Genomic DNA, 24,425 nt, shown 5'->3' with positions numbered 1-24,425 from the left:
GTTTCAAGTAAAGAAACATTAACAAAGGTGGCCATAAAACAACACTGGCGTAATAACGCTGCCTATCTCCTTAGGGAGGATGAACAAGTACAAACTGTCCGGCAAAGTGACAAATGATGTAAATATCTCCAGTTGATCTCCCTGCTGTGCCACCCAGGCAGCCCAGGAATGAAAAACACAAATGGCAGTTTAATCATCAACCTCTTGTAGCCAAGTCACTGGCACTTCAAGGTCTGAATTCTCAGAGAGAGCAATGCAACCCTATGCCGAGGGGGAGGTGGAATCGACTCTGTGGGTCCTTCCTGGCTCAAGGATGACCTTTCTTCCTTCTATTCTACTGTTAAATGATTAAACCTTGCTGGAAAAGTATGCTCTTTCCCTTTCTCTTGCCTTCAGTGTGGGCAGAAGTCAGGGGAAGAGAAACATGACTGAATTATATTCAGGTCCGGGGAAAACATGTGCATAAGGTAAAGGTAAAGGGACCCCTGACCATTAGGTCCAGTCGTGACTGACTCTGGGGTAGCGGCGCTCATCTCGCTTTACTGGCCGAGGAAGCCAGAGTACAGCTTCCGGGTCATGTGGCCAGCATGACCAAGCCGCTTCTGGAGAACCAGAGCAGCGCACAGAAATGGCGTTTACCTTCCTGCCAGAGTGGTACCTATTTATCTACTTGCACTTTGACGTGCTTTTGAACTGCTAGGTTGGCAGGAGCAGGGACCGAGCAACGGGAGCTCACCCCGTCGCGGGGATTCGAACCACCAACCTTCTGATCGGCAAGTCCTAGGCTCTGTGGTTTAACCCACAGCGAATCATGACTGAACCATATTCAGGTCCACAGAAAACATGTGCATATGTAGACTCAATTAGCTGAAATAATCAAGTTCAAGTGGGTCTTGGGTTTGGGGAAACCTCCACTGGGGGGCAGGGCAAGGTATTCTAGACCTGTACAAAGAATGGGATATTTTCATGTTTTGCGGGATCTCCGGACAGAATGGAAGCAAGGAGACTTAAGTTCCTTATGGGGTGGGGCTACCCCTGGAAAAGAATCCACACCTTTTCTCGCATAGTGGATCAGTATTTGTGCAACATTGCTTTCTGGGGAATGAAGTCTACAAATAAAAATGCATTTCCAGGGCATCACCTGGGTCACAGGCTAACGTTTTTATTTCATAAATGCACCCGTTTCCTTGATGTCGTTTCACCTTAACAGACTTTCCAAGCTTCTTTCAGTTTCCTTGGGCCCTGGTACTGTGATCCTACCCTCCAAGACAACCATTTCAAAAGGGATGTGTCATCCTAGAATTTTGGTGGTACTGATCACACTACAACCCCGCCTCCCCCATCATTAAATCATGCTTCTGATGAATCAGCTGCAGCCAATGATGGACCCTAATATTCTGTGCCTGGCTGCTAAAGTTGCTTAGGGTGGCTTCAGGTGTGCCTGTGACTTCCTTTCTCTCCCTCCCTCTTCCTTTTCAGCATGCAGTCGGGTGCAAGAACATATACATAGTCATCTCTTGTAACATATAAATGGATGCCACAGGGTATATACACGTAGATATGGTACACGAGGCCCCGAAGTGCCCTAGTTCTTTTTCCTCTCATCATCTTCTATAGCGTGATAAAGCCAGTTTGGAGCCAACAGACTTTGTCACACTATCCTGTTGCTAAAAATAGTTGCCCATTTCCTTCCGACTTAACATTGCAGATTCCATCACCTTTAGGATACACGTACCAGGACCTGCCTTAAACCAACAATCCATCCTGCTTCGTGCTACGAACTCTGGGTGGCAGCAGCTTGCAAGGAGCTTCGGCTGCTCTGCCACCCGGAGTCCCTTTGGGGGAAGCCGCATGTCATGGCCAACCTATGTCACGTTCTCTCTCGTCCGCGACCCTCCCCGCTCCCCCATATCCTGATGATCAATATGTTAAGCATTTCCCTCCCCTGATCAGAAATAGCCAACTATGTGAGCAGGGAAATGCTCAGCAGAAGGGTCTCAAGTAGCAGGGCGAGGAAACATAACAGGTGAAGTGCTTTAACAAGCGGCCAGGGGAGATGGATTGCTGGCCTGGGCTCAGCTACAGCTCCTTGTGTACGTTTCCTAAAGGTAACGGGCCCTTCTCTTACAGGCTGAAACCAAAGTAACAGTACAACAACAACAACGGGTTGATCTTTTAACATCCCTAGTGTTGAGTGGGAAAAATACTGGCAACTGTTTTAAGTACAGTGGTACCTTGGTTTAAGAACAGCTTACTTTATGAACAACTTGGATTAAGAATGCTGCAAACCCGGAAGGAGGTGTTTTGGTTTGTGAGCTTTGCCTTGGAAGCAGAACACATTCCCGCTTCTATGGGAAAGCACGCCTTGGTTTAAGAACGCTTTGGTTTAAGAACGGACTTCTGGAACGGATTAAGTTTGTAAACCAAGGTACCACTGTAGTTGGATAGGGGTGGGTTGTTGTTTTTTGTCTTGGTAATATATAGTTCTGCCCTTGGGGCCACTTTATAACTTACGCTTTTTAAGGGTACGCCTATTTAGGCGAACATGAAAACATGCAAAGACCAAAAAATGATAAACAGGTACAGTTGTACCTTGGATTCCAAACACCTTGGAACTTGGGACGTTTTGGCTCCCAAACGCCGCAAACCTGGAAGTGATTGTTCCGGTTCGCGAACTTTCTTTTAGAACCCGAACGTCCGATGGGGCTTCTGCAAGCTTTGGTTTCCGAACGTTTTGGAAGTCGAACGGACTTCCGGAACGAATTCCGTTCGACTTCCGAGGTACGGCTGTATTTGAAAACAACTGTAGATTTCTGTTGGGGGAATGCTTGGTGGAAAACCCAGTTTCGCTGTCAAAACTAAGCCACATTGTTCTGTGGTTTCCCCAACCCTTTGAAGTACATTTGGGGACAACACAGGGGGAGGGGGGAATCCCCTACTCCTAGTGCCTATCCAAAAAGTTTATTGAGCTGAAAATCCCTGGCTGCTGCTGCCTTGAGGATTCCCCCAACCAGCCTCAAATATCCCAGTGGATTCCTGGCAACTAGAGCGCCTTCCATTTGTTTCTGCTGAGCAGTGCAGGTGGGATCCTGCTTCAACTAGGCTGGAAAGGACACGCAGTGAAGGTCTGGGAGGAGAGAACTCTTGAGGTGTGGGGAGGGACCACAGCTACCTCGTCTCCCGATTCCCTGGCAAACTTTCAAAGCGCAAGAGGAAATCTCTGGGCTGCAACCTGGCAGTCCTGCTTAGTCCCATCAAAAGGTTTACACGATCTTTCCTGACACAAAAATGGCCTGTGGAAGTCATCCCACGTCCTTCAGTTGCAACTTGCTGATGTAGAATACAGCTGTGCCTGGGCTTCTGTCAGGTTAGGGTGCCTCATATATGAAAACACAGCCGAGTGAAAGCGCATCCAAGCCGTCTCATAAAATCCACCCCTCAGGCCATACAATCTCATATGTTCAACAAAATTACTTTTAGGCTGGTGTTTCTAAACTCGGCTTCCAGTAAACACAGGGCTTTGCTTTTGTTTTCATTTTCAAGGGTAACTAGCAATTTGCATTTCCCTTACTTTTTGTGAAGAAGGTAAGGAGCGTTCAAGGAAGCATTTAATTTATACAAGGCAGAGGGCTGGCTGGCATTCAGAGTTCTCACTGTGGGGATAAATCTGTGTCTAAAGGTAAAGGTAAAGGGGACCCCCTGACCATTAGGTCCAGTCGTGGCCGACTCTGGGGTTGCGGCGCTCATCTCGGTTTATTGGCTGAGGGAGCCGGTGTACAGCTTCTGGGTCATGTGGCCAGCATGACTAAGCTGCTTCTGGCGAACCAGAGCAGCGCATGGAAACGGCGCTTACCTTCCCGCCGGAGCGGTACCTATTTATCTACTTGCACTTTGAGGTGCTTTTGAACTGCTAGGTTGGCAGGAGCAGGGACCGAGCAACGGGAGCTCACCCCGTCATCTGTGTCTAGGGTGTACCAATTTAGGGTTCATCCACACTTCCGCTTGACCCATGCTCTCTAGGTCTGCGCAATTTTCTGTTTGCCCAGGCACTATCCCCAGGGAACCCCACTCTTTAAGCACCAAATCAGAGCAAATATCAATCCACCAAAAACCCAATTGATGTTTGCTCCAAATCAGCAGTAAAGATGGGGTTTTCTCAGGGGAAAGCCGCAGGACAAGCCGAAGTCCAGATGAGCCCTCAGGCTGCATGACTGACCATATGAAAAGAATCTCTGCACATAGGAAACTAGCACATCAAGGAGAAGGCTGGATTAGAACACTTCAACTAGGCATCTAAAGTAAAGGTAAAGGGACCCCTGACTATTAGGTCCAGTTGTGAGCGACTCTGGGGTTGTGGCGCTCATCTCGCTTTATTGGCTGAGGGAGCTGGCGTACAGCTTCCGGGTCATGTGGCCAGCAGGACTAATCTGCTTCTGGCAAACCAGAGCAGCGCACGGAAACGCCGTTTACCTTCCCGCCAGAGTGGTACCTATTTATCTACTTGCACTTTGACGTGCTTTTGAACTGCTAGGTTGGCAGGAGCAGGGACCGAGCAACGGGAGCTCACCCCGTTACAGGGATTTGAACCGCCGACCTTCTGATCGGCAAGTCCTAGGCTCTGTGGTTTAACCCACAGCGCCACCCGCATCTAGATGTCTGGTTTTGTTTGTCATGTAGAAGGATTCCCATCCCACCACAGAAGAACATTTCCGCTGAGAGCCAGCTGTACCCTTTCAGGGTCTATCAGTAACAGCTAGGCTAGAATAATAGCTGGGTGTTTCTGCAATCACATATCCAAATGCGGATCCCAAATTCTCCATCAGAACACGCCGTGAGGATGTGCAGCCCGGCTGCCCTCCTGTCTTTTGAAAATGTGACAGAATTGGACCTCAGACCGCCATTTCTGTCTCCTCCAACTGGAGTGAGAAGGTAACATGCATGAAGTAATATCCTATGATTTATTAATAGCTCTGGACAAATATGCCCAGGACCTGAGCAAGCAGTGCCCTCAAAGAGCTGCTCTGCTGAGAGCCCAGCATGCTTTGCTTCATCCTGAGCATACTTTGAATGAAGTTGGAATCACTGGTGTGCTCACGGCCTGACTTCTGTACCAGGGAACCTCCGCTCTGACTTCTCGCATTAAAACCAAACAAAATGCCAGAACCCTTACAAATAAAATATTTGGCTTTTAAAAGCAGATCTGCCATTCGTATGTAGCAGGGCTGCAATTCACTCTCTGGTCCATCTCTGCCTCCTCCCACTCCCACTGATAAAGGGCAGTATATAAATTGAAATAATAATAGTAATATGCTAACGCAAAGGCAGTGGAAGGACAGAAAGAGATTCCTAGCCTAGCACAAGTACGGCAAGCATAGAAAGACCTGAGATCATAGATGGCGGACAAATACAGCGGGATTTGGCCAATTGTATTATGCAGATGATCACCTTGCCAACAAAGGTCCATATAGTTAAAGCCATGGTTTTCCCAGTAGTGATGTATGGAAGTGAGAGCTGGACCATAAAGAAGGCTGATTGCCGAAGAATTGATGCTTTTGAATTATGGTGCTGGAGGAGACTCTTGAGAGTCCCATGGACTGCAAGAAGATCAAACTGATCCATTCTGAAGGAAATCAGCCCTGAGTGTTCACTGGAAGGACAGATCGTGAAGCTGAGGCTCCAAGACTTTGGCCACCTCATGAGAAGAGAAGACTCCCTGGAAAAGACCCTGATGTTGGGAAAGATGGAGGGCACAAGGAGAAGGGGGCGACAGAGGACAAGATGGTTGGACAGTGTTCTTGAAGCTAGGAACATGAGTTTGACCAAACTGCGGGAGGCAGTGGAGGACAGAAGTGCCTGGCGTGCTCTGGTCCAGGTGGTCACAAAGAGTCGGACACGACTAAACGACTAAACAACAACAACAAATGATGCAGATGACGACTCCAGTTACTATATGGAAGCCAAGTTTAACTATCTGCCATTCATGAATGAAGGCTTAAGGGAATTCTTGTTAGTGCTACAGATTTGCTTGCAACGCCCATGTAACTTCTTTGCAATGTAAGAACAGAAGAAGAGCCTGCTGGATCAGGCCAATGGCCAATTAGTTCAGCATCCTGATCTCACTGTGACCAACCAGAAGCCCATGGGAATCCCAAAAGCAGGGCAGGAGCCCAAGAGTGTCAGCATCACGTCAACAGTGGCAAAAACTTGGGGTTGAATTATTGGGTCTGCTTCCTATTAGGGAAATAATAAACGAGCCAGCAAAATCTACGTACAAAAATAATCACGACTAGGTTGCTAAGGAGCTTTAAGCATTAACTTTCAGATCAAAGTAGAGGTTTATGGATGTCTGTGCCCCTTTCACCCTTGGCCATAGCAGATGCACTGCCTCTCAGTGTTCAATGCCAGACGACTTTACAAACTACTTTTCAAAGAGAAAACACCTTCTCCCACCCACTGAGAAGGCATCTCTTCTGGAAGTCAAAGCCAGCCGCTTTGGCGATGCGTCAGCAACGGCCTGAGAGATTGCTCCAGGAAGAGCAGTCTATCCAATGATAAATAAAAAGGAGATGATTTAATAGAAGCAGAAAGCTCTTGGAGGCGGACGCTCCCTGCCTTTTTGCCGCGCCGGGGTTTCCACCATCCCACAGGTGAAAAGAGCATTACACAATGAAACGAAATGAAAAATCTCTCGGGGTAGAAAGGAGCCGCCATGCTCCTTTCCCCACACCACAGCATTCTCCACTGACTCAGAAACAAGTTTAATGAAGAGGACGGTCTCTCCAAATCCCTCTCTCCTTCTGTTTCCCTCTGAAGGTTTTATCAACTCCAGGCATCCCATTTTCTTTTCTCCAGGCCAGAATTAAGCTATTAAATGCACAATTTCACCCTGCTTCTCTCTTACTAAATGTCAGCCTTCAAACTCAGGCTGACAGTTGCGCCTGTGCTCCAGTTCCCTCCCCATCCCGCCCTCCCTGCTGCTGTCCCTAAAAGCCCCACCACAGCCCCTGCCTTGCCACTTTTTGGCTGGGATGCAAAACCTCTCTGTGCTAAATATTAATCATTGCCACCTCATTGCACTTCTAATTCGCTGCTGATTTGGGGGTTAAGCCTCCCCTGCGGTTGCTGTGATTCCCCCAGCCCCACATCTTAAAGCTTCACTGCTCTTCCCTAGGCGCTGCAGACACACAGGGGTTTATCTGTAGCCACATTTATCCCTGTTACCACTTGGCCTCAATTTTATAACATCTGGGCGAAGCTGCTGCGTCAAGACCACGATCTAAAGCTTTCAGGTGTCCTTTTAAAGTTGGTTTGTGAAAGGCTTTTGACCAGACTGCAGGGGGCACACCTGGAAGATCCAGGGATCTGTTGTAACACCTCTGATCTAGGCAGACAAGAAGTGGGGGGCTGCCCTTGAGACTGACCCAGAAACTCCAGCAGGTGCAGAATGCTGCAGCGAGACTCCTTACGGGGTCCTCGCTGCGAGATCACATTCACCCGGTGCTATACCAGCTGCACTGGCTCCCAGTGGAGTACAGGATCAGGTTTAAGGTGCTAGTTTTAACCTTTAAAGCCCTATATGGCCTAGGACCCTCGTACCTATGGGACTGCCTCTCCTGGTATGTCCCACAGAGGAACTTACGATCTTCAAACAAAAACATCTTGGAGGTCCCAGGCCACAGAGAGGTTAGGCTGGCCTCGACCAGAGCCAGGGCTTTTTCGGCTGCGGCTCTGATCTGGTGGAACGCTCTGTCACAAGAGACTAGGGCCATGCGGGACTTGACATCTTTCCGCAGGGCCTGCAAGACAGAGCTGTTCCACCAGGCCTTTGGCCAGGGCACAGCCTGACTCCCTCCTTTGGCAATCTTCACAGAACTCTAGCCCAATGGTTGCCATCAATTTGATTTGAATAAATTTTATAATGAAATGATTTTAGAATGTTGTATTATTTTATTGTTGTTAGTCGCCCTGAGCCTGGCTTCGGCTGGGGAGGACGGGATATAAATAAAATTTTTACTATTATTATTATTTCACCTCTCTAGTCTGTGTCAGATGGAGATAAAGGCAATTCCAGTGCAGGACAGCCCTCAGGCGGTGCAGTCTGCAAACACTGACACCTCTCACAGGGTGCCTTTGCCATTAACATCCGGGTGACAAGCAGAAATACTGTATCTGTAAGTAGATACAGTGGAGAAGAAATCCACCAGTTGAACTTCGGCCTGCCACACTGCAGTTAAAGGCTTAAGAGCCACACTTAAAAAAAACAAAACTAAAAAATGTACTGAGCAGCAAAGGATATTGACCCAGGTGAAAGAAAGGGCACCTGAATGTCTTCCAGTTCCCCCTGGGAACCAAAATGCAGAGTTTGCACTGAAGAGGAGCACAACTTATGCGTCAGTTAAGTACACCTCTTTGCATTTCATTTGGGGGCTAAGCACCTACAACTGACGTGAAAACTTGGAACAGGTTTCCGCTTGGGGAAATCTTCCGCCAGCTTTCGGACAACTTAGACGGATTCAATAAACGCGGGAGAAAATCTATTCTGTGTTTTATGGGGCAAATAACGGCCAAGCTACTTTTAGCCCCCTTGTCTGCAGACCGTATCTAGTCTAGTGCCACCTGCTGGTGTTAGGGGTAATGCAGGTCTTGTGTTAGTTTTTCTGTTTCTTTTGCACACACGCACACATTAATTTTTTAAAACAAAAATTAAAAAAAATCATGCAGCAAGAAAGAAACTGCTAAGAGAAATGCAGTTTTACCTGAAATTTCAAATGTGTGTTCTCCGGGGAATGCTGCGATGGGTTCTGTAAAGAAACAGGAGAGTTGAACTTTAGTCTGATATCCAAGACAACAGATGAGAGATTCCCCAAGACGGCCTTAGCGACATGTGATCCTTGCAACAAGGCAGAAAGCTCAGACCTACAAGAGCCTCTTTGTGTAGCTTCCCCCAAATTGCCGTTTTAACTGATTATCCCCCCCCCCTGAACTTAAGAACTCTGCTGGAAGTCATATCTCTAACAAAGCAATCCTATGTGTGTTGACTTGGAAGTAAGTCACACTGGGTGCAATGGGCCTTACCCCCTAATAATAAGTGTCTTTAGGATTATAGCCTGACTTAACATTTTCCTTCTAGAGCAGGGGTAGCCAACCTAAGGCCCGGGGGCCGGATGCGGCCCAATCGCCTTCTAAATCCGGCCTGCAGATGGTCCGGGAATCAGCGTGTTTTTACATGAGGAGAATGTGTCCTTTTATTTAAAATGCATCTCTGGGTTACAGTGGTGCCTCGCAAGATGAAATTAATCCGTTCCGCGAGTCTCTTCGTCTTGCGGTTTTTTCCTCTTGTGAATCACGGCTATTAACGGCTTAGTGGCTTAGTGGCTATTAGCGGCTATTAACGGCTTGGCGGCTTAGCGGCTATTAACGGCTTAGCGGCTTTAAGAAAAAGGAAACAAACTCACAAGAACTCGCAAGACGTTTCGTCTTGCGAAGCAAGCCCATAGGGAAATTCGTCTTGCGAAGCACCTCAAAAAACGGAAAACTCTTTCGTCTAGCGAGTTTTTCGTCTTGCGAGGCATTCGTCTTGCGGGGCACCACTGTATTTGTGGGGCATAGGAATTCGTTCATTTCCCCCCCCCCCCTCAAAATATAGTCTGGTCCCCCACAAGGTCTGAGGGACGGTGGACCGGCCCATGGCTGAAAAAGGTTGCTGACCCCTGTTCTAGAGACATCACGAGATCAAAGTGTCCAAGCATTCATTCCCCCTTCTGGAGTCAAGCTGAGACATGTTTGGAAAGAGATTTTTATGTATAACATTAGCGGCTTCCGCAGATGCATGAGCCTGTAGGTGGCATGAATTCTCCCCTCCTCTTGCCCTGAATTTCACATGGTCTGTGGTGCCTGATGCTACATGTTCCATAGTGTTCATCCCAGCGTCCGACTAAGCGCCAAGCAACATTGCTATGTTACTCATGCTTTTAAGAAAGTATGCTTGCTGGCCAATTTCATTTTAAAGAAAAAAATCAGGTACACAGCTCTGGTCTGCAATGTACGTCCGCTGCCGAAAACCCTCTCCTACCTCCACACTGCTTTGATCCTGCAGATGCTGTTGGCTGCAAATAACAGGCCTCGGGACAAAAAGGAGCAGCGTTTTTCAGCAGGAAATTGGCTCAGGAGCCCAATCCAGATCAGGAGTGTGTTCCAGAACATGATTCCGCAGCTGCTTTTCCCCCCTCCCAAGATTAAGCTGGCCAGTTTAAACGTGCTTTTTTCAAAAGTGTGAATAGCATACCATGCTATCCGACCACAAGATCGGCTGGTTTGGGGTGCATTAGACCAGTGGAAGGGGAACTGAGCTCAAAGGCACACAGTCTTCCAAATGGGAGGATATCAAGCTCCAGTATACCTGAGGGAGCGTCTCCACCCCCATTGTTTTGCCCGGACACTGAGGTCCTTCTCTGAGGGCCTTCTGGCGGTTCCCTCACTGCGAGAAGTGAGGTTACAGGGAACCAGGCAGAGGGCCTTCCCGGTGGTGGCACCCACCCTGTGGAACGGCCTCCCATCTGATGTCAAGGAAATAAACAACCATCTGACTTTTAGAAAACATCTGAAGGCAGCCCTGTTTAGGGAAGTTTTTAATGTTTGAAGTTTTATTCTGTTTTTAATGTTCTGTGGAAGGCCGCACAGAGTGGCTGGGGAAACCCAGCCAGATGGGCGGGGTACAAATAATAAATAATAAATAATAATAATAAATAATAATAATAAATAATAATAATAATAATAATAATAATAATTATTATTATTATTATTAAGCAGTAACAAGCTGCTAGAAAGAAACGGGCCAGAGAAACGGAGTAGAAATGATAAATAATAATAATAATCATCATCATCCTTAAAATGGGTTTATATTTTTTCGTAGACATTCTGACTCACTCTTAAACTGCCTCAAGCATTTACCTCTGATATTATATTACAAGGATTATGGTGGGTGATTCCTCCCCTCCCCAGTCGGGTCTTCTTTGCTTTTAAAAGCTTTGTTGCAAGCAGAAATTAATGTGATAAAGCTGTTCCTTAGCCCAGGGCAGCAATGGCAGCAAAAGCTTTCCCTGCTGAATTTTGCAGGCAGCCTACAACTCTTAAAGGCCAGAAAGATGTTGGCAACCATTTGCTGCCGTACCACTTTACATGGCTGTTCAAAAGGAACCACGTGATCTGAACATCTCTGGCATCCCAGAAAGAGGAAACCTACTCAGGACCTCTTCAGGTCTCCTGGCAAGAGTCAACACTTTACTGCCTTTGCCTTACCGAAATAAAAAGCTTTGCAGTTTTGGAAATGGGTAAAGGGACTTAAGTTTCCTCCACCTAAACTAGGGATGGGGAAGCTGTGGCCATCCAGGTGTTGATGAACTACAACTTCCACCATCTCTGACCACTGGCCATGTGGCTGGGACTGATGGGAGCTGGGAGGCTCCCCAATCCACACCTCTCCTTGGGCTACCTTTTCTGCCTTCCCTCTAGGCTCCCAAAGCCCTGGCACAAATCAGGTGCCCACTGAAACAGAGGCAGATAATTTTTTGTGTTTCTTATTTTATCTCCCGCTTGGACTACCGCAATGCGCTCTACTTGGGGCTACTTTTGAAGGTGACCCGGAAACTACAACTAATCCAGAATTAGACTGGTGACTGGGAGTGACCGCCGAGACCACATAACACCGGTCTTGAAAGACCTACATTGGCTCCCAGTACGTTTCTGAGCACAATTCAAAGTGTTGGTGCTGCTCTTTAAAGCCCTAAACGGCCTCGGCCCAGTATACCTGAAGGAGCATCTCCACCTCCATCGTTCTGCCTGGACACTCAGGTCCAGCGCCGAGGGCCTTCTGGCGGTTCCCTCATTGCGAGAAGCAAAGCTACAGGGAACCAGGCAGAGGGCCTTCTTGGTAGTGGCGCCCGCCCTGTGGAACGCCCTCCTACCAGATGTCAAAGAGATAAATAACTACCTGACATTTAGAAGACATCTGAAGGCAGCCCTGTTCAGGGAAGTTTTTAATGTGTGACATTTTAATGCATTTTTAATCTTTGTTGGAAGCTGCCCAGAGTGGCTGGGGAAGCCCAGCCAGATGAGCGGGGTACAAATAATAAATTATGATGATGACGACGATGCAGTAACAAGCCGCTAGAAAGAAATGGGCAAGAGAAGCAACACTCAGAAAAGCAGCGCTCTGCGATTCCATGATTATTTTCCTTCTGCATTCTGCCTGGGAACGCAGTCTCTTGGCTCCAGTGCAGTTTCAACGGAGTGCTCTGAAACAGTCACCCTTCCGCAGAATGCAAGTGACAGGTTTGTCAAAAGAACAAAATAATAATAATAATGTGAGTTATTAGATCCTTTTCTCAAGTTGAAAAGGAATTTGATTACTTCTCTGGGTGACAATTTTGAAGCAGTCGCGTGCGCCACTCCAGTTGCTTCCCTTTTTGTAGTCCTGAGAGTGGGGGGAGATGCGCAGAATGGCTCTGCCTCTGGTATTATTTCATATCCTGAATGATTCATCAGAAGAACCAGCTTCGCAGTCAAACACTTGAGCTCAGTTCCCACCCCCCCAAACCCAAGAAACTGCTCTCAAAATCCTACTTTGGAGACAAGCATCCCTGTGGGGCAAACAGGAGCCACAGGGAGGTGGGTGCAGTTTAAATCAGGAAGACAACGTGAGGGAGAGGATTAAATTATAGCTCCTCAGCTGCTGCAACCCCAATCTGAAACCGCTCTGGCTGCTTTTTTTAAAAAAGCTGCACTTGACAGATTTCCCGCCGCATCTCGTTTGATCCTCAGACAGCTTCGCATTTTACACAGCAGACAAAATTTGCAACTCGTATACCAGTGCAACCTGTTTTTTTCTATGGGATGGGTGGCCTGCCTATATCATGAAATAGCCATTGTACGTTCAGTGGAATCCTAGCACAGTTAATTTTCCAGGCAAGTGTACAGAGATTTTTAAGAGCACATGTCTGTATTTGGTCTATAAAGTGTGGAACTGCACTAAAGAATTTTGTTTCTTGTTTAATTTCCAACAGTGAGCACGTATATGGGCCAAGCTTGCCTGGAAACCGAATGCTCTTTCCTTTTTTAAAAAAAACCAACCCAAGTACCGTATTTTTCGCTCTATAAGACGCACCAGACCACAGGACACACCTAGTTTTTGGAGGAGGAAAACAAGGGGAAAAAAATTCTGAATCTCAGAAGCCAGAACAGCAAGAGGGATCGCTGCGCAGCGAAAGCAGCGATCCCTCTTGCTGTTCTGGCTTCTGGGATAGCTGCGCAGCCTGCATTCGCTCCATAAGACACACACACATTCCCCCTTACTTTTTAGGAGGGAAAAAGTGAGTCTTTTAGAGCAAAAAATACGGTATGCTTGCTTTCCCTTCCACAAATGGCTTACAAATGTAGAAGCAAGCAAAAAGATCAGCAATGGTCCAATGATTAAATGCAAGCCCAGAGATTAAAGAATAGCCTCAGAAGTATGTTGCTTCTGTCTTTGTGAAATAAGACAAGCTGGGAGGTGCTCATTGTGTTATTTACTCATGGGTAGAGCTGAAATCACCCATGTTACATGCCCTTACTCTGAACGCGGCGGGATTCAGACTTATGGGAAAGAGACAGAACAGAGTCAACTCTTCTAATAAGCAAGTAGCATTAGACAGAGCAGCCAGACGCAGGCAAGACTGTGAATACGTAAAGCTCTTTAATCAACTCCAGAATTCTAATTCAAGGTATTTTATTAAATGATCCAAGATAAAGGTGTAAGAGATACCAGAAACTGCACAAAAGAAAATAAGCAGTAATTTCCCAACTAATTTTTCCTCTAATACAGCCCCTATATTAGTGCACTGATGTTATGTGCAGTCAGGTGGAGCTGAACTGAGCGAGCTGAGTTCTCTCGGGCAGCAGAGACACCCTCAAACCAACCCGGTTTTCATGTTGTGTGCCAGAAAAGGGATGATGGCTGGATCAACCACCTAGTCCAAAGCGGGCATGGAGGTATGGAATGCCACCATGTAGACTGGAACCCATGGAGATGGGTGCTTAGCACCAGCCCTTCACAGAAATCAGAGAATGAGGGATGTAAATTGGGGAAGAACTCCTTTTGGGTTCTTGCTAGATGGGTTTAACTAAACGGGAAAACTAAATGCAGGGCCTATACAGGCATAGGCAAACTCGGCCTCCCAGATGTTTCTGGCCTACAACTCCCATGATCCCTAGCTAACAGGACCAGTGGTCAGGGATGATGGGAATTGTAGTCTCAAAAACATCTGGAGGGCCGAGTTTGCCTATGCCGGGCCTATAAGCACCTAAATTATTGTTATTGAGAACCAGGCAAAGGGCCTTCTCGGTAGTGGTGTAATGCTCTCCCATCAGATGTTAAGGAGATGAGTAATTATATAACACTTAGGAAACATCTGAAGGCAGCCCTGTATAGGGAAGCTTTTTAAGGTTTAACGTTTTACTATGTTTTTATATATGCTGGAAGCTGCCCAGAATGTCTGGGGCAAACCAATCAGCTGGGAGGGGTACAAATAAATCATCATCATCATCATCATCATCACCCTATGTTTTGCTTGGTAGAAGATGAGTTTTCTTAAAGAAACAGAGTTTTGGACCTTTTGCATTCATCACATATGGCAACTAGTTGCAATTGTTTGGTGAAGAAAAGGTATTGTTCATGTGCTCCACAACATTCAGTTAATTCTTGGAAAATTATGGAAGCAGATACCAAGGTGAAGCCTTGAAGAGCTGTGGTTCATAGCAACACTGGGAGCTGTCCTCTAGCAGATCAGACTATTTGTCCATCTAGCCTAGTACTGTCTACTCAGACTGGCAACATCAGCAAGGGTCCTGCCCAGCACTCCCTATGTGATCCTTCTAACGGGAGACGTCAGGAACTGAACCTGAGACCTTGTGAAACACACGCTCTCCTACCAAGTTATTTCAGGAATAATAATAGCACCTCTGTCCATTAGAAATGTATGTGTGTGTTTGTGTAACTGCTTTTCTACCAAATATGACACCCCTAATAATATATGCAGGGATGCGGGTGGCGCTGTGGGTTAAACCACAGAGCCTAGGACTTGCAGATCAGAAGGTTGGCGGTTTGAATCCCCACGACGGGGTGAGCTCCCTTGCTCAGACCCTGCTCCTGCCAACCTAGCAGTTCGAAAGCACGTCAAAGTGCAAGTAGATAAATAGGTACCACTCCGGCGGGAAGGTAAACCGCGTTTCCGTGCGCTGCTCTGGTTTGCCAGAAGGGCTTAGTCATGCTGGCCACATGACCCGGAAGCTGTACGCCGGCTCCCTCGGCCAATAAAGCGAGATGAGCGCCGCAACCTCAGAGTCGGTCTTGACTGGACCTAATGGTCAGGGGTCCCTTTACCTTTAATAATATATGCACTGGTTATTTGTTTTGTACATTTCAGATTTTCTCCTTCGAAAATACTGTAAAATTGTGGGGTGATCTTATTCACCGTGTTGTGGTGGGGCAGTGGAGAGATTAAAACTATTTGTCAAATGCAGACACATAATATTTTAACATATGGAGCATTTAACAAATTAAAGATCCACAGTAGCCAGCGGAGTTCAAAGAGCCAAAATCTAAAACCTAGCCTGGCAGCCGCTTTTCCTAGACGAGCAAAGGCTGAGTGATGGAATTATCTTGCTTCGCTTTGGAAATGCGCTGGAGGGAAGGGCCCATTTGCACAGTTTATAACTTCCACTGGAGAGGAACTGCGCTGCCTTTCAGTCTGGCTCATTGACTTGCTAACACTCTGCAGGTCTTGGGTGTGAAGCAATTCCTCTGAGGTCAGTGGGAAGAATGCCACCGCTTATGGTAATTAGACAGGTACAAAGTATAGCAATGGCAATTCTCCTAGACTTAAAAGAGGAGCCAACCTCCTTCCATGGACTCCTGGAAGCAGCAGAGAAAGGACTGCTGCTGCAATGTTAAAATCCATAGTAATGGGTATCGTGGTGGTTGAATTGGTTAACTGAGGCCGGTGTGTTGCAGTGAACAGAGCACCAGACTGCTCAGAGATACCCAGGTCAAAATCCTCCCTCGTTGCTGGCCTTCCCTGGTGGACCTGGAGCTGGTCCCCTTTGCTCAGTCTAGCCTTCACCACAGAAGAAGAAGAGTTTGGATTTGATATCCCGCTTTATCACTACCCAAAGGAGTCTCAAAGCGGCTAACATTCTCCTTTCCCTTCCTCCCCCACAACAAACACTCTGTGAGGCGAGTGGGGCTGAGAGACTTCAGAGAAGTGTGACTGGCCCAAGGTCACCCAGCAGCTGCATGTGGAGGAGCGGGGAAGCGAACCCGGTTCACCAGATTACAAGACTACCGCTCTTAACCACTACACCACACTGGCTCTGGAGGGCTGTTGCGAGAATATAATTGGCACAATCACAAGCATATCACCCTATGCTGCTTGGGGAAAGTGAGGGAACACAAAAGTAATATTTAAATAAAAAGCTACAGCCACTGATCATCTCCATATACACAAGGAACTGGAGAAGAACAAGGCAGGCTGACGGCAAAGGAGAAGGAACGTTCTTGCGACAACATTTTAATTCATTTGTGAGGTATTCAATTTCAAATAAAATCACTGCTTGATGCTTGCAATAAAAGTTTCCAGTCTGGCTGCTGTCCCAGCTCGGAGACTGATAAATTCCAGTCCAGTGCAGGAAACTGTTTTGTTATTATTAATAATGCTCGAAGACGTCCCCACTGATTATTCCTATTAATAAAAGGCTCGCGGTGATTTGATCAGCCTTTCTGAGCATGTAATGCTAACTGACAGCTGTTTTCCTGTCTCAAGAGCTTTTCTTTCGTATGTTTTTCCTTGGTGTCCCCCTACCTATTCCTGCCATCGCCTGCCGTCACAGAGACTCACGATGTTCTCTCAATGAGTTGATAGCAAAACCATCAATATCTGCTCCCTGGGCACTCCTTCTCCCTGACTTCCTTCGGGAAGGAATGAATAAGCTAAGCAAATTCCTGAAACTTACCACAATGCAGGCCAGGGGTTCTGTCTGCTTAGCAACTTCAAAAAGCGACTGCCAACAAGGAAGGCTGCTTTGTGGTCTATTTGCCGCTGCCGCCCTAAAATGCTTCCCACATATTTGCTATTTGCTACGGGAAAAACTATTCCCATTTACGGTACTCTATCCCACAGCTGCCTTCTACTTACTGATGCAATGAAAGCCAGTGATATGTATCTTGCACGCAAAGTGGGCTTCTGCGTTTGAACCCAGGACCAAAGAGATATTGGGGGGGGGGGGATAGAGAAGGTGTGCCACTGCTACCTCTGCCTACCCTGGTTTGCCTTCAGGTTTTCTGTTTATGGGCTGCATCAGACCACCAGGGGGGTGGGGACTGCATGAGACTGAACACCATATGTAAATAAGAAGAGAAGTCAAAAGCCCCCCTACATATAAAGTAAAGGGACCCCTGACCATTAGGTCCAGTCGTGACCGACTCTGGGGTTGCGGCGCTCATCTCACTTTACTGGCTGAGGGAGCCGGTGTACAGCTTCTGGGTCATGTGGCCAGTATGACTAAGCCGCTTCTGGCGAACCAGAGCAGCGCACAGAAACGCCGTTTACCTTCCCACCGGAGCGGTACCTATTTATCTACTTGCACTTTGAGGTGCTTTCGAACTGCTAGGTTGGCAGGAGCAGGACCGAGCAACGGGAGCTCACCCTGTCGCGGGGATTCAAACCGCCGACCTTCCGATCGGCAAGTCCTAGGCTCTGCGGTTTAACCCACAGCGCCACCCACGTCCCTTTCCCTACATAGACAAGGCTTATATGTGCAGCTTTCACCGCCACTAGCCTCATGTGGAATGTTCAGCCATGAAATCTCCTCACCAACAGTGGTTCCTACACCCAATATGTCATTTGTGTGAATGAACAGTTTTTGCACAGGTAGTGGCAATGTTGGTCGGAATCCAGACTCCTGTTTTTTGCACTCCGGAAGTCGGGATTGCCAGTTTTGGTTGAGAGAGTGAATTGTGGATTATCGCTATCGTGGCCTGCAATGGTATTTACTGGGGGAGAGGAACAGGAATAGCTAACTGCTACTTTGCGTGAACCAGCTGCCCACAGGAACACCTCTTAGAATTTCTTTGTTAAAAGAAATTTTGCAACTCAGTAAAAAAATTGTTTTTGAAAATTGGCACCCAAAAAAAAGCAAGCATTTGCATCAGCATTGTGGCTGTTATTTGAAGAGAGAAGCTTGCCGTGCAGATCTCTCCATACTTCCACCAAACACTCCAGCTGGCATTTGCCATAACAGAGAACAGCGCACATCCATGGTCAATCTGTACATATACATATGGTCTGGCATGTGCAGCAGTCACCAAAATAGCCTCCACACAACAGCTCTTTTGTTTTGTATGAAGTGGACCTATGACACAGAGCACCCACAAGAATATAACCCAATAACAGATGCGCCATGACCTGTAGGCTTGATGGCTGCATGCACCATCGCCCATCACTTGGCGCCATCCATGCTGGTTATGTGCAACAAGAAATGCCATTGCAAGAGCCTCAGTACAGATGGTTGCCTTTTAAACTTGCCTAGCCTCCTGCACACAAATGAGTTTTTTTGCTTCCTCCTATCAAACCGCTATAGATGTGATGCATGTTGACTTACCCATACAGTTCTCCAAGGAAGTATCAGTGCCTATCCGGACATCATCGATGGCAATCTCACCCGAATGTCCTTTGCTTATAATTCCCTCGAACACAATCTAGGAGCGAATACAAACAGAACAGTGACTGTTATGCTTCCAGTAAAAACAGCTGTTGAATCTTTTTTTTTTTAAGGATATACGGTAAAATATACTGAATCTCCCCTTTGTTAAGTTTTTGCCTTTATTCAGCCAGCTTCCAAGTGACAATGGAAGTTGCACCACTTTATACAATAGTTTCTGCAAAAACCCCACAACTTATTCTGCCTTCACTCCCAAAACAGCCGCAGTTGAAAAGGGGAAAGCAGTTTAGTTGCCCAGCTGCCTTAAGATGCACTCCCAGTTTCTTCTGGATTTGACCTGCAAGTGTCTGAGAAGCCCCTTCAACAGTTACTAGGTGTCTACAACATGCTTAGTCATCATCTCTTTCCCTTTCTTACCCTCGCAACACTTATAGAGGGCACAATGTATAATGACTGAAAATTCCACGTTGCATCTTTCCTCCGATACACAAGCAGCCCCACCTGTTGATTTTGCACCAAAGAGCTGGCCAAATGCACGTGAACCTTGAATATAAGCTTGGTAAGATGACGCAGTCACGAAATTAAAAGACGCCTGCTTCTTGGGAGAAAAGCAATGACAAACCTAGACAGCATCTTAAAAAGTAGAGACATCACCTTGCCAACAAAGCTCCATATAGTAAAAGCTATGGTTTTCCCAGTGGTGATGTATGGAAGTGAGAGCTGGACCATAAAGAAGGCTGATCGCCGAAGAATTGATGCTTTTGAATTATGGTGCTGGAGGAGACTCTTGAGAGTCCCATGGACTGCAAAAAGATCAAACCTATCCATTATAAACAAAATCAGCCCTGAGTGCTCACTGGAAGGACAGATCCTGAAGCTGAGGCTCCAATACTTTGGCCACCTCATGAGAAGAGAAGACTCCCTGGAAAAGACCCTGATGTTGGGAAAGATGGAGGGCACAAGGAGAAGGGGATGACGGAGGACGAGATGGTGGGATAGTGTTCTTGAAGCTACCAGCATGAGTTTGACCAAACTGTGGGAGGCAGTGGAAGACAGGAGTGCCTGGCGTGCTCTGGTCCATGGGGTCATGAAGAGTCGGACACAACTAAACGACTAAACAACAAGAAGATGACGCCACATTATTCTGATTTATTTTTGCCTTTGGGTTCCATCTTGCCTTGCTTTTCCCCTTCTGTTTCGGTACCTCTCCCAACCAAGTCACTTGGGAGTGCAACAACAGCTGTCCTAGGGTTGAATTCTGTTTTGTTTTGGGCAGCGGCAGGACGCATTGGCTACATAAGCAATAAGGGCAGCTTGCTCCCACTGGGGTGCCTGGCATGGCCGGCCTTGTTACTCAGCTGTAGCTTTCATTTCCCCGAGATCCAGAATAATACGCTGAGGACCACCTGGTCCTGTACATTCCCCACTTACGGACTTCATGGAGGGACCTTTGGCAAACAAGCATGAGCTTCAAGGGCAGACAGTTGCCAAATCAGACCCAGAATGTCTTGCCTGGGACCAGGGCCATCTCTTAGCAATTCTCATTGGCTACTAAGAAGCAGAGCTGTTTGAACTCCATGCTAGGTAAAGGTAAAGAGACCCCTGACCATTAGATCCAGTTGTGACCGACTCTGGGGTTGCGGCGCTTGTCTCGCTTTATTGGCCGAAGGAGCTTCCGGGTCATGTGGCCAGCATGACTAAGCAGCTTCTGGCAAACCAGAGCAGCGCACGGAAATGCCATTTACCTTCCCGCCGGAGTGGTACCTATTTATCTACTTGCACTTTGACATGCTTTCGAACTGCTAGGTTGGCAGGAGCAGGGACCGAAAAATGGGAGCTCACCCTGTCTTGGGGATTCGAACCGTCGACCTTCTGATCGGCAAGTCCTAGGCTCTGTGGTTTAACCACAGCGCCACCCGCGTCCCACAGTGCCACCCACGTCTCCATGCTACAAAAATCCAAATTCTGGTACTGTATGTGGAAATGCAACTCGGCATGAAGGGGGGGGGGGAGTGAAACAAAATTAATTCCATGCCCCGGCTAAATTATGCAACTCACTGCAATGTATGCAAATGCGCTTGTCAGGTTTAATTTCCATGCTTTATTCTCAAGCTGATAATTGGCGTTTTTACGGGGTTTTCTGGCAAGTAGCAGTGCGAGGAGCAGAAAGACGATCTGGGTAAAACGAGAGGCGGCAGGGGGAAGTGGCGAGGATAACATGTGTGAAGCAGTGTGGTACAGGCAGACAACCATGCAGGACACAGTAGGTCTGACCCATGCATGATCCAGATACGTCTGATGTTTCCTCAGCTCAGATCCACTGTTCAGACTTAAACTGTTTATAACTATTCTGTTCCCAGGAAACCCTGGAAAATGTAGTTCTCTGAAGGTGGTGCTAGAGATCTCTAGCAGATGATTCAAAGCACCCTCATAAACCATAAATTCTAGGAATCTCTGGGAGGGAGAACCATGATTTTTTTGCTCTATAAGACTCACTTTTTCCCTCTCAAAAAGTAAGGGGAATGTGTGTGCGTCTTATGGAACGAATGCAGGCTGCGCAGCTATCCCAGAAGCCAGAACAGCAAGAGGGATTGCTGCTTTCACTGCGCAGCGATCCCTCTTGCTGTTCTGGCTTCTGAGATTCAGCATATTATTTTTTTCTTGTTTTCCTCCTCCAAAAACTGGGTGCGTCTTATGGTCCAGTGCGTCTTATAGAGCGAAAAATACGGTGCATAAAACAGATTTAAATTTGCCACATAGAAAGGGCCACAAATATTTCAATCACCCTAAGCAGATTTTCTTAAGAAATGTTCAAATCAGCTCTGGAAGTCAATTTCCATGTTGGATTTTGAATATAAGAAGCAGAGACAGTGTTTTAGTTTTCTTTCCTAAATTATCTATTTGTACTCGGCTTCTGCTGTCATATAAGGCGTCTGAGCAGTAGAAGCTCATTTCGCACAACCCTTCGCCCCAAATCGAGGAAGTGCTAATTGCTTCCATCCTTCCTCCAAAACAGCTCTCTCCCTCTTTAAAAAACAACCATCCTCAAAACAGCGTAGACAAGCTCTTACACAGCCCTTTTTCCTAACTGCAAGATGCATTTGTGCTTATCCCTCATGAGTTTTCCAGTTCCCTGACAGGACTACCTGATAATCATCTAAGAGAAAATGGGTGGGGGAAAAATATTTGCAGAGGAGAGATTTTAGGAACATAAAAGGCAACCGTATGAACAAAGACCTAAATCTATGTATAAAACAGGCAAATTCTGAATAACAAATACAGTGTCATTTAGTTACTATAGCAACATGGAAAAACACAATGAAGAAGAAAAGGCCTTGCTCAACAATGTTCTCTAATGATGAATGAAATGGGTTCTGTTGAAGTGCATGAAATGAGAGCACAGCAGAAATATCCACTTGAATCTTGAACCAAAAGCTCACCTGATATGCCATATCGTAGCTGGGCAGAAGGATCCGACCTTCTCTCCACTCGTCCCCTTGGTCTTCCCGGATGATCCAAAGTGGCTTGATCTCATGCATGGCTTCCCGACGGACCTGAAGCATCGCTCCGAGGCCGGATACCTGGTATCGGAACATCATGCACACGGCACTCCTGGGCAAGAAGACCCTGGGGCTGATGAGACGGGCGTGTTGCTTTTCTCTCCTCGCACTGCTCTGCAGTCGCAAATAGTTCTTGCCATCTGTTGAAGGAGGAGGTTGATCAGAAACTAGCTAAACCAAAGAGGTGACAAGCTTACCGTGTTGCCCTGTAATAACAGGAGCAATCACAACTCCTCCCATTCTGGACCTCTTTTCTTTCATTTTTTTTTTGGGGGGGGGGTTAAAAAATCAATTTTCAAAGCAAACAAACTATTGATTGATTGTCACCTCACCTTCTGATCCATACACCAATACAGTGGTACCTTGGTTTGAATACGTCTTGGTTTGCATACATTTTGGATTACAAACATGTCAAACCCGGAAGTGTGTGTCCCGTTTTGCAACCTATTTTTTGGATTACAACCTTTTATTATTATTATTAAGAACAAAATTTTTTGGGAGGCCCCATTGGCGAAAGCGCGCCTTGGGTTACAACCTGTTTTGGTTTACAAACGGACCTCCGGAACGGATTATGGTTGTAAACCACTGTATTCACTTATTCAAGACCTGTTCGTAACTTTCCACGTAGCCCCTTACAAAGATGTCTTTAAAAGCCCCGCATCTATCCTTGTCCAGATATTGCAAGCCACAGCAAAGTCAGTAGCGCATCGAGGAGAGCATATGAACCGCAGCTTACAAAAATAACGCCACTAAGAGCAGCCCACTTATCACTGGGGAAGGAAGAAGGAGCGGGCAGCAAACGAGGTACAACGCAGAAAGCCCACAAAGCAGGAAGGAAAGAAGCCATCGCTCATTATGAGACAAAATATGGAGGTTTTCACGGTTGACATGAACCAGAAGAGACATAGGAGCATAAAAAGTGAGGTAGTCTCAGCATACTTGGACCAAATAGCTAGCACACTGCAAAAACAAGGTCAGAGCAAAACATGCTACTTCAGCACATTCTCATTTGCCTCCTTGAAGTCAGGGACTGGCCTCCTACTTTGTTGTCCTGCTCTTGGTTCCTATCAAGATGCGTCACCTACAGTTACAATGCAGACTCCTACTGTACCTAAGATCCTATCTATGGGGTGATCTAAAGGAGGAAAGAGTTCCTGCAGCAGCTGTGCAAAAGAGGAGATTTTAACAGGATATATTTGTCATGCAAAAGGGACGCGGGTGGCGCTGTGGGTTAAACCACAGAGCCTAGGACTTGCCAATCAGAAGGTCGGAGGTTCAAATCCCCACGATGGGGTGAGCTCCCGTTGCTCGGTCCCTGCTCCTGCCAACCTAGCAGTTCGGAAGCACGTCAAAGTGCAAGTAGATAAATAGGTACCGCTCCGGCGGGAAGGTGAACGGCATTTCCATGCGCTGCTCTGGTTCGCCAGAAGCGGCTTAGTCATGCTGGCCACATGACCCGGAAGCTGTACGCCGGCTCCCTTGGCCAATAAAGCGAGATGAGCGCCGCAACCCCAGAGTCGGTCACGCCTGGACCTAATGGTCAGGGGTCCCTTTACCTTTTTATTTGTCATGCAGGGATTCAAAAAGCTATACCTTTTAATATTCCCTCTTCTAAACAACCATTAAAAGCCCACAAACCCCATTCTCCTTTGAAACAGCAGTGTGGCATTGTAACACACTGCCTCCAGCTCCTGTACTCAACATGTTTGGGGGAAGATGCAAAATATTAATGCAAAATAGTTTGATTGGTTTCTGACCTTCTTGCCCAGCAACAGAACTGCTTTGGGCTTTCCTGCATCTTCCAGCACCAAAGGAGTTGGCAACATCTGGTAGCTGGAAGCCAAATCCTACAAGCCTACCTACACCTCTGCTAAAGCAAAGGATTACTTACATTGTAATAGGTCCGGCCAAGGCTCCTATATCTTTAACAGCTGTGCAACAAGCAGAAATTCGGTTTCCGAAGCTTTCCCCATCACTCCATTTGCACGTGGGGAAAAGCTCACCTGCTCAGTTTTTGCTTGTTGCATAGATATTAAAGACATGGAAACCTTGGGAGGGAAACAGATTCTGCATGCAATTCTAGAAGAAGAAGAAGAAGAAGAAGAAGAAGAAGAA

The 24,425-nt window shown here is 46.8% G+C and overlaps 1 protein-coding gene across 4 annotated transcripts in view; it reads right to left on the bottom strand.

Moving 5' to 3' along the window:
- NRP2 (neuropilin 2) overlaps window positions 1-24,425 on the bottom strand; it is a 237,770-nt gene that overhangs the window by 45,486 nt on the left and 167,859 nt on the right. For 3 of the 4 annotated variants that reach the window (XM_028702094.2, XM_028702112.2, XM_028702120.2), the window contains exons 13-15: window positions 22,191-22,450; window positions 18,691-18,787; window positions 8,757-8,801 (exon numbers count right to left, since the gene is read on the bottom strand). In XM_028702094.2, coding sequence (XP_028557927.2) covers window positions 8,757-8,801; window positions 18,691-18,787; window positions 22,191-22,450 — 402 coding nt within the window. The remainder of the gene's footprint in view (window positions 1-8,756; window positions 8,802-18,690; window positions 18,788-22,190; window positions 22,451-24,425) is intronic. The other variant, XM_028702103.2, reaches the window with a different exon arrangement.

This window comes from Podarcis muralis, chromosome 1 (genome assembly GCF_964188315.1).
Source record: "Podarcis muralis chromosome 1, rPodMur119.hap1.1, whole genome shotgun sequence".
NCBI classification, from domain to species: Eukaryota; Metazoa; Chordata; class Lepidosauria; order Squamata; family Lacertidae; genus Podarcis; species Podarcis muralis.
Note: the sequence above shows the minus strand (reverse complement) of the source record. Positions and strands in the feature narration are given on the sequence as shown.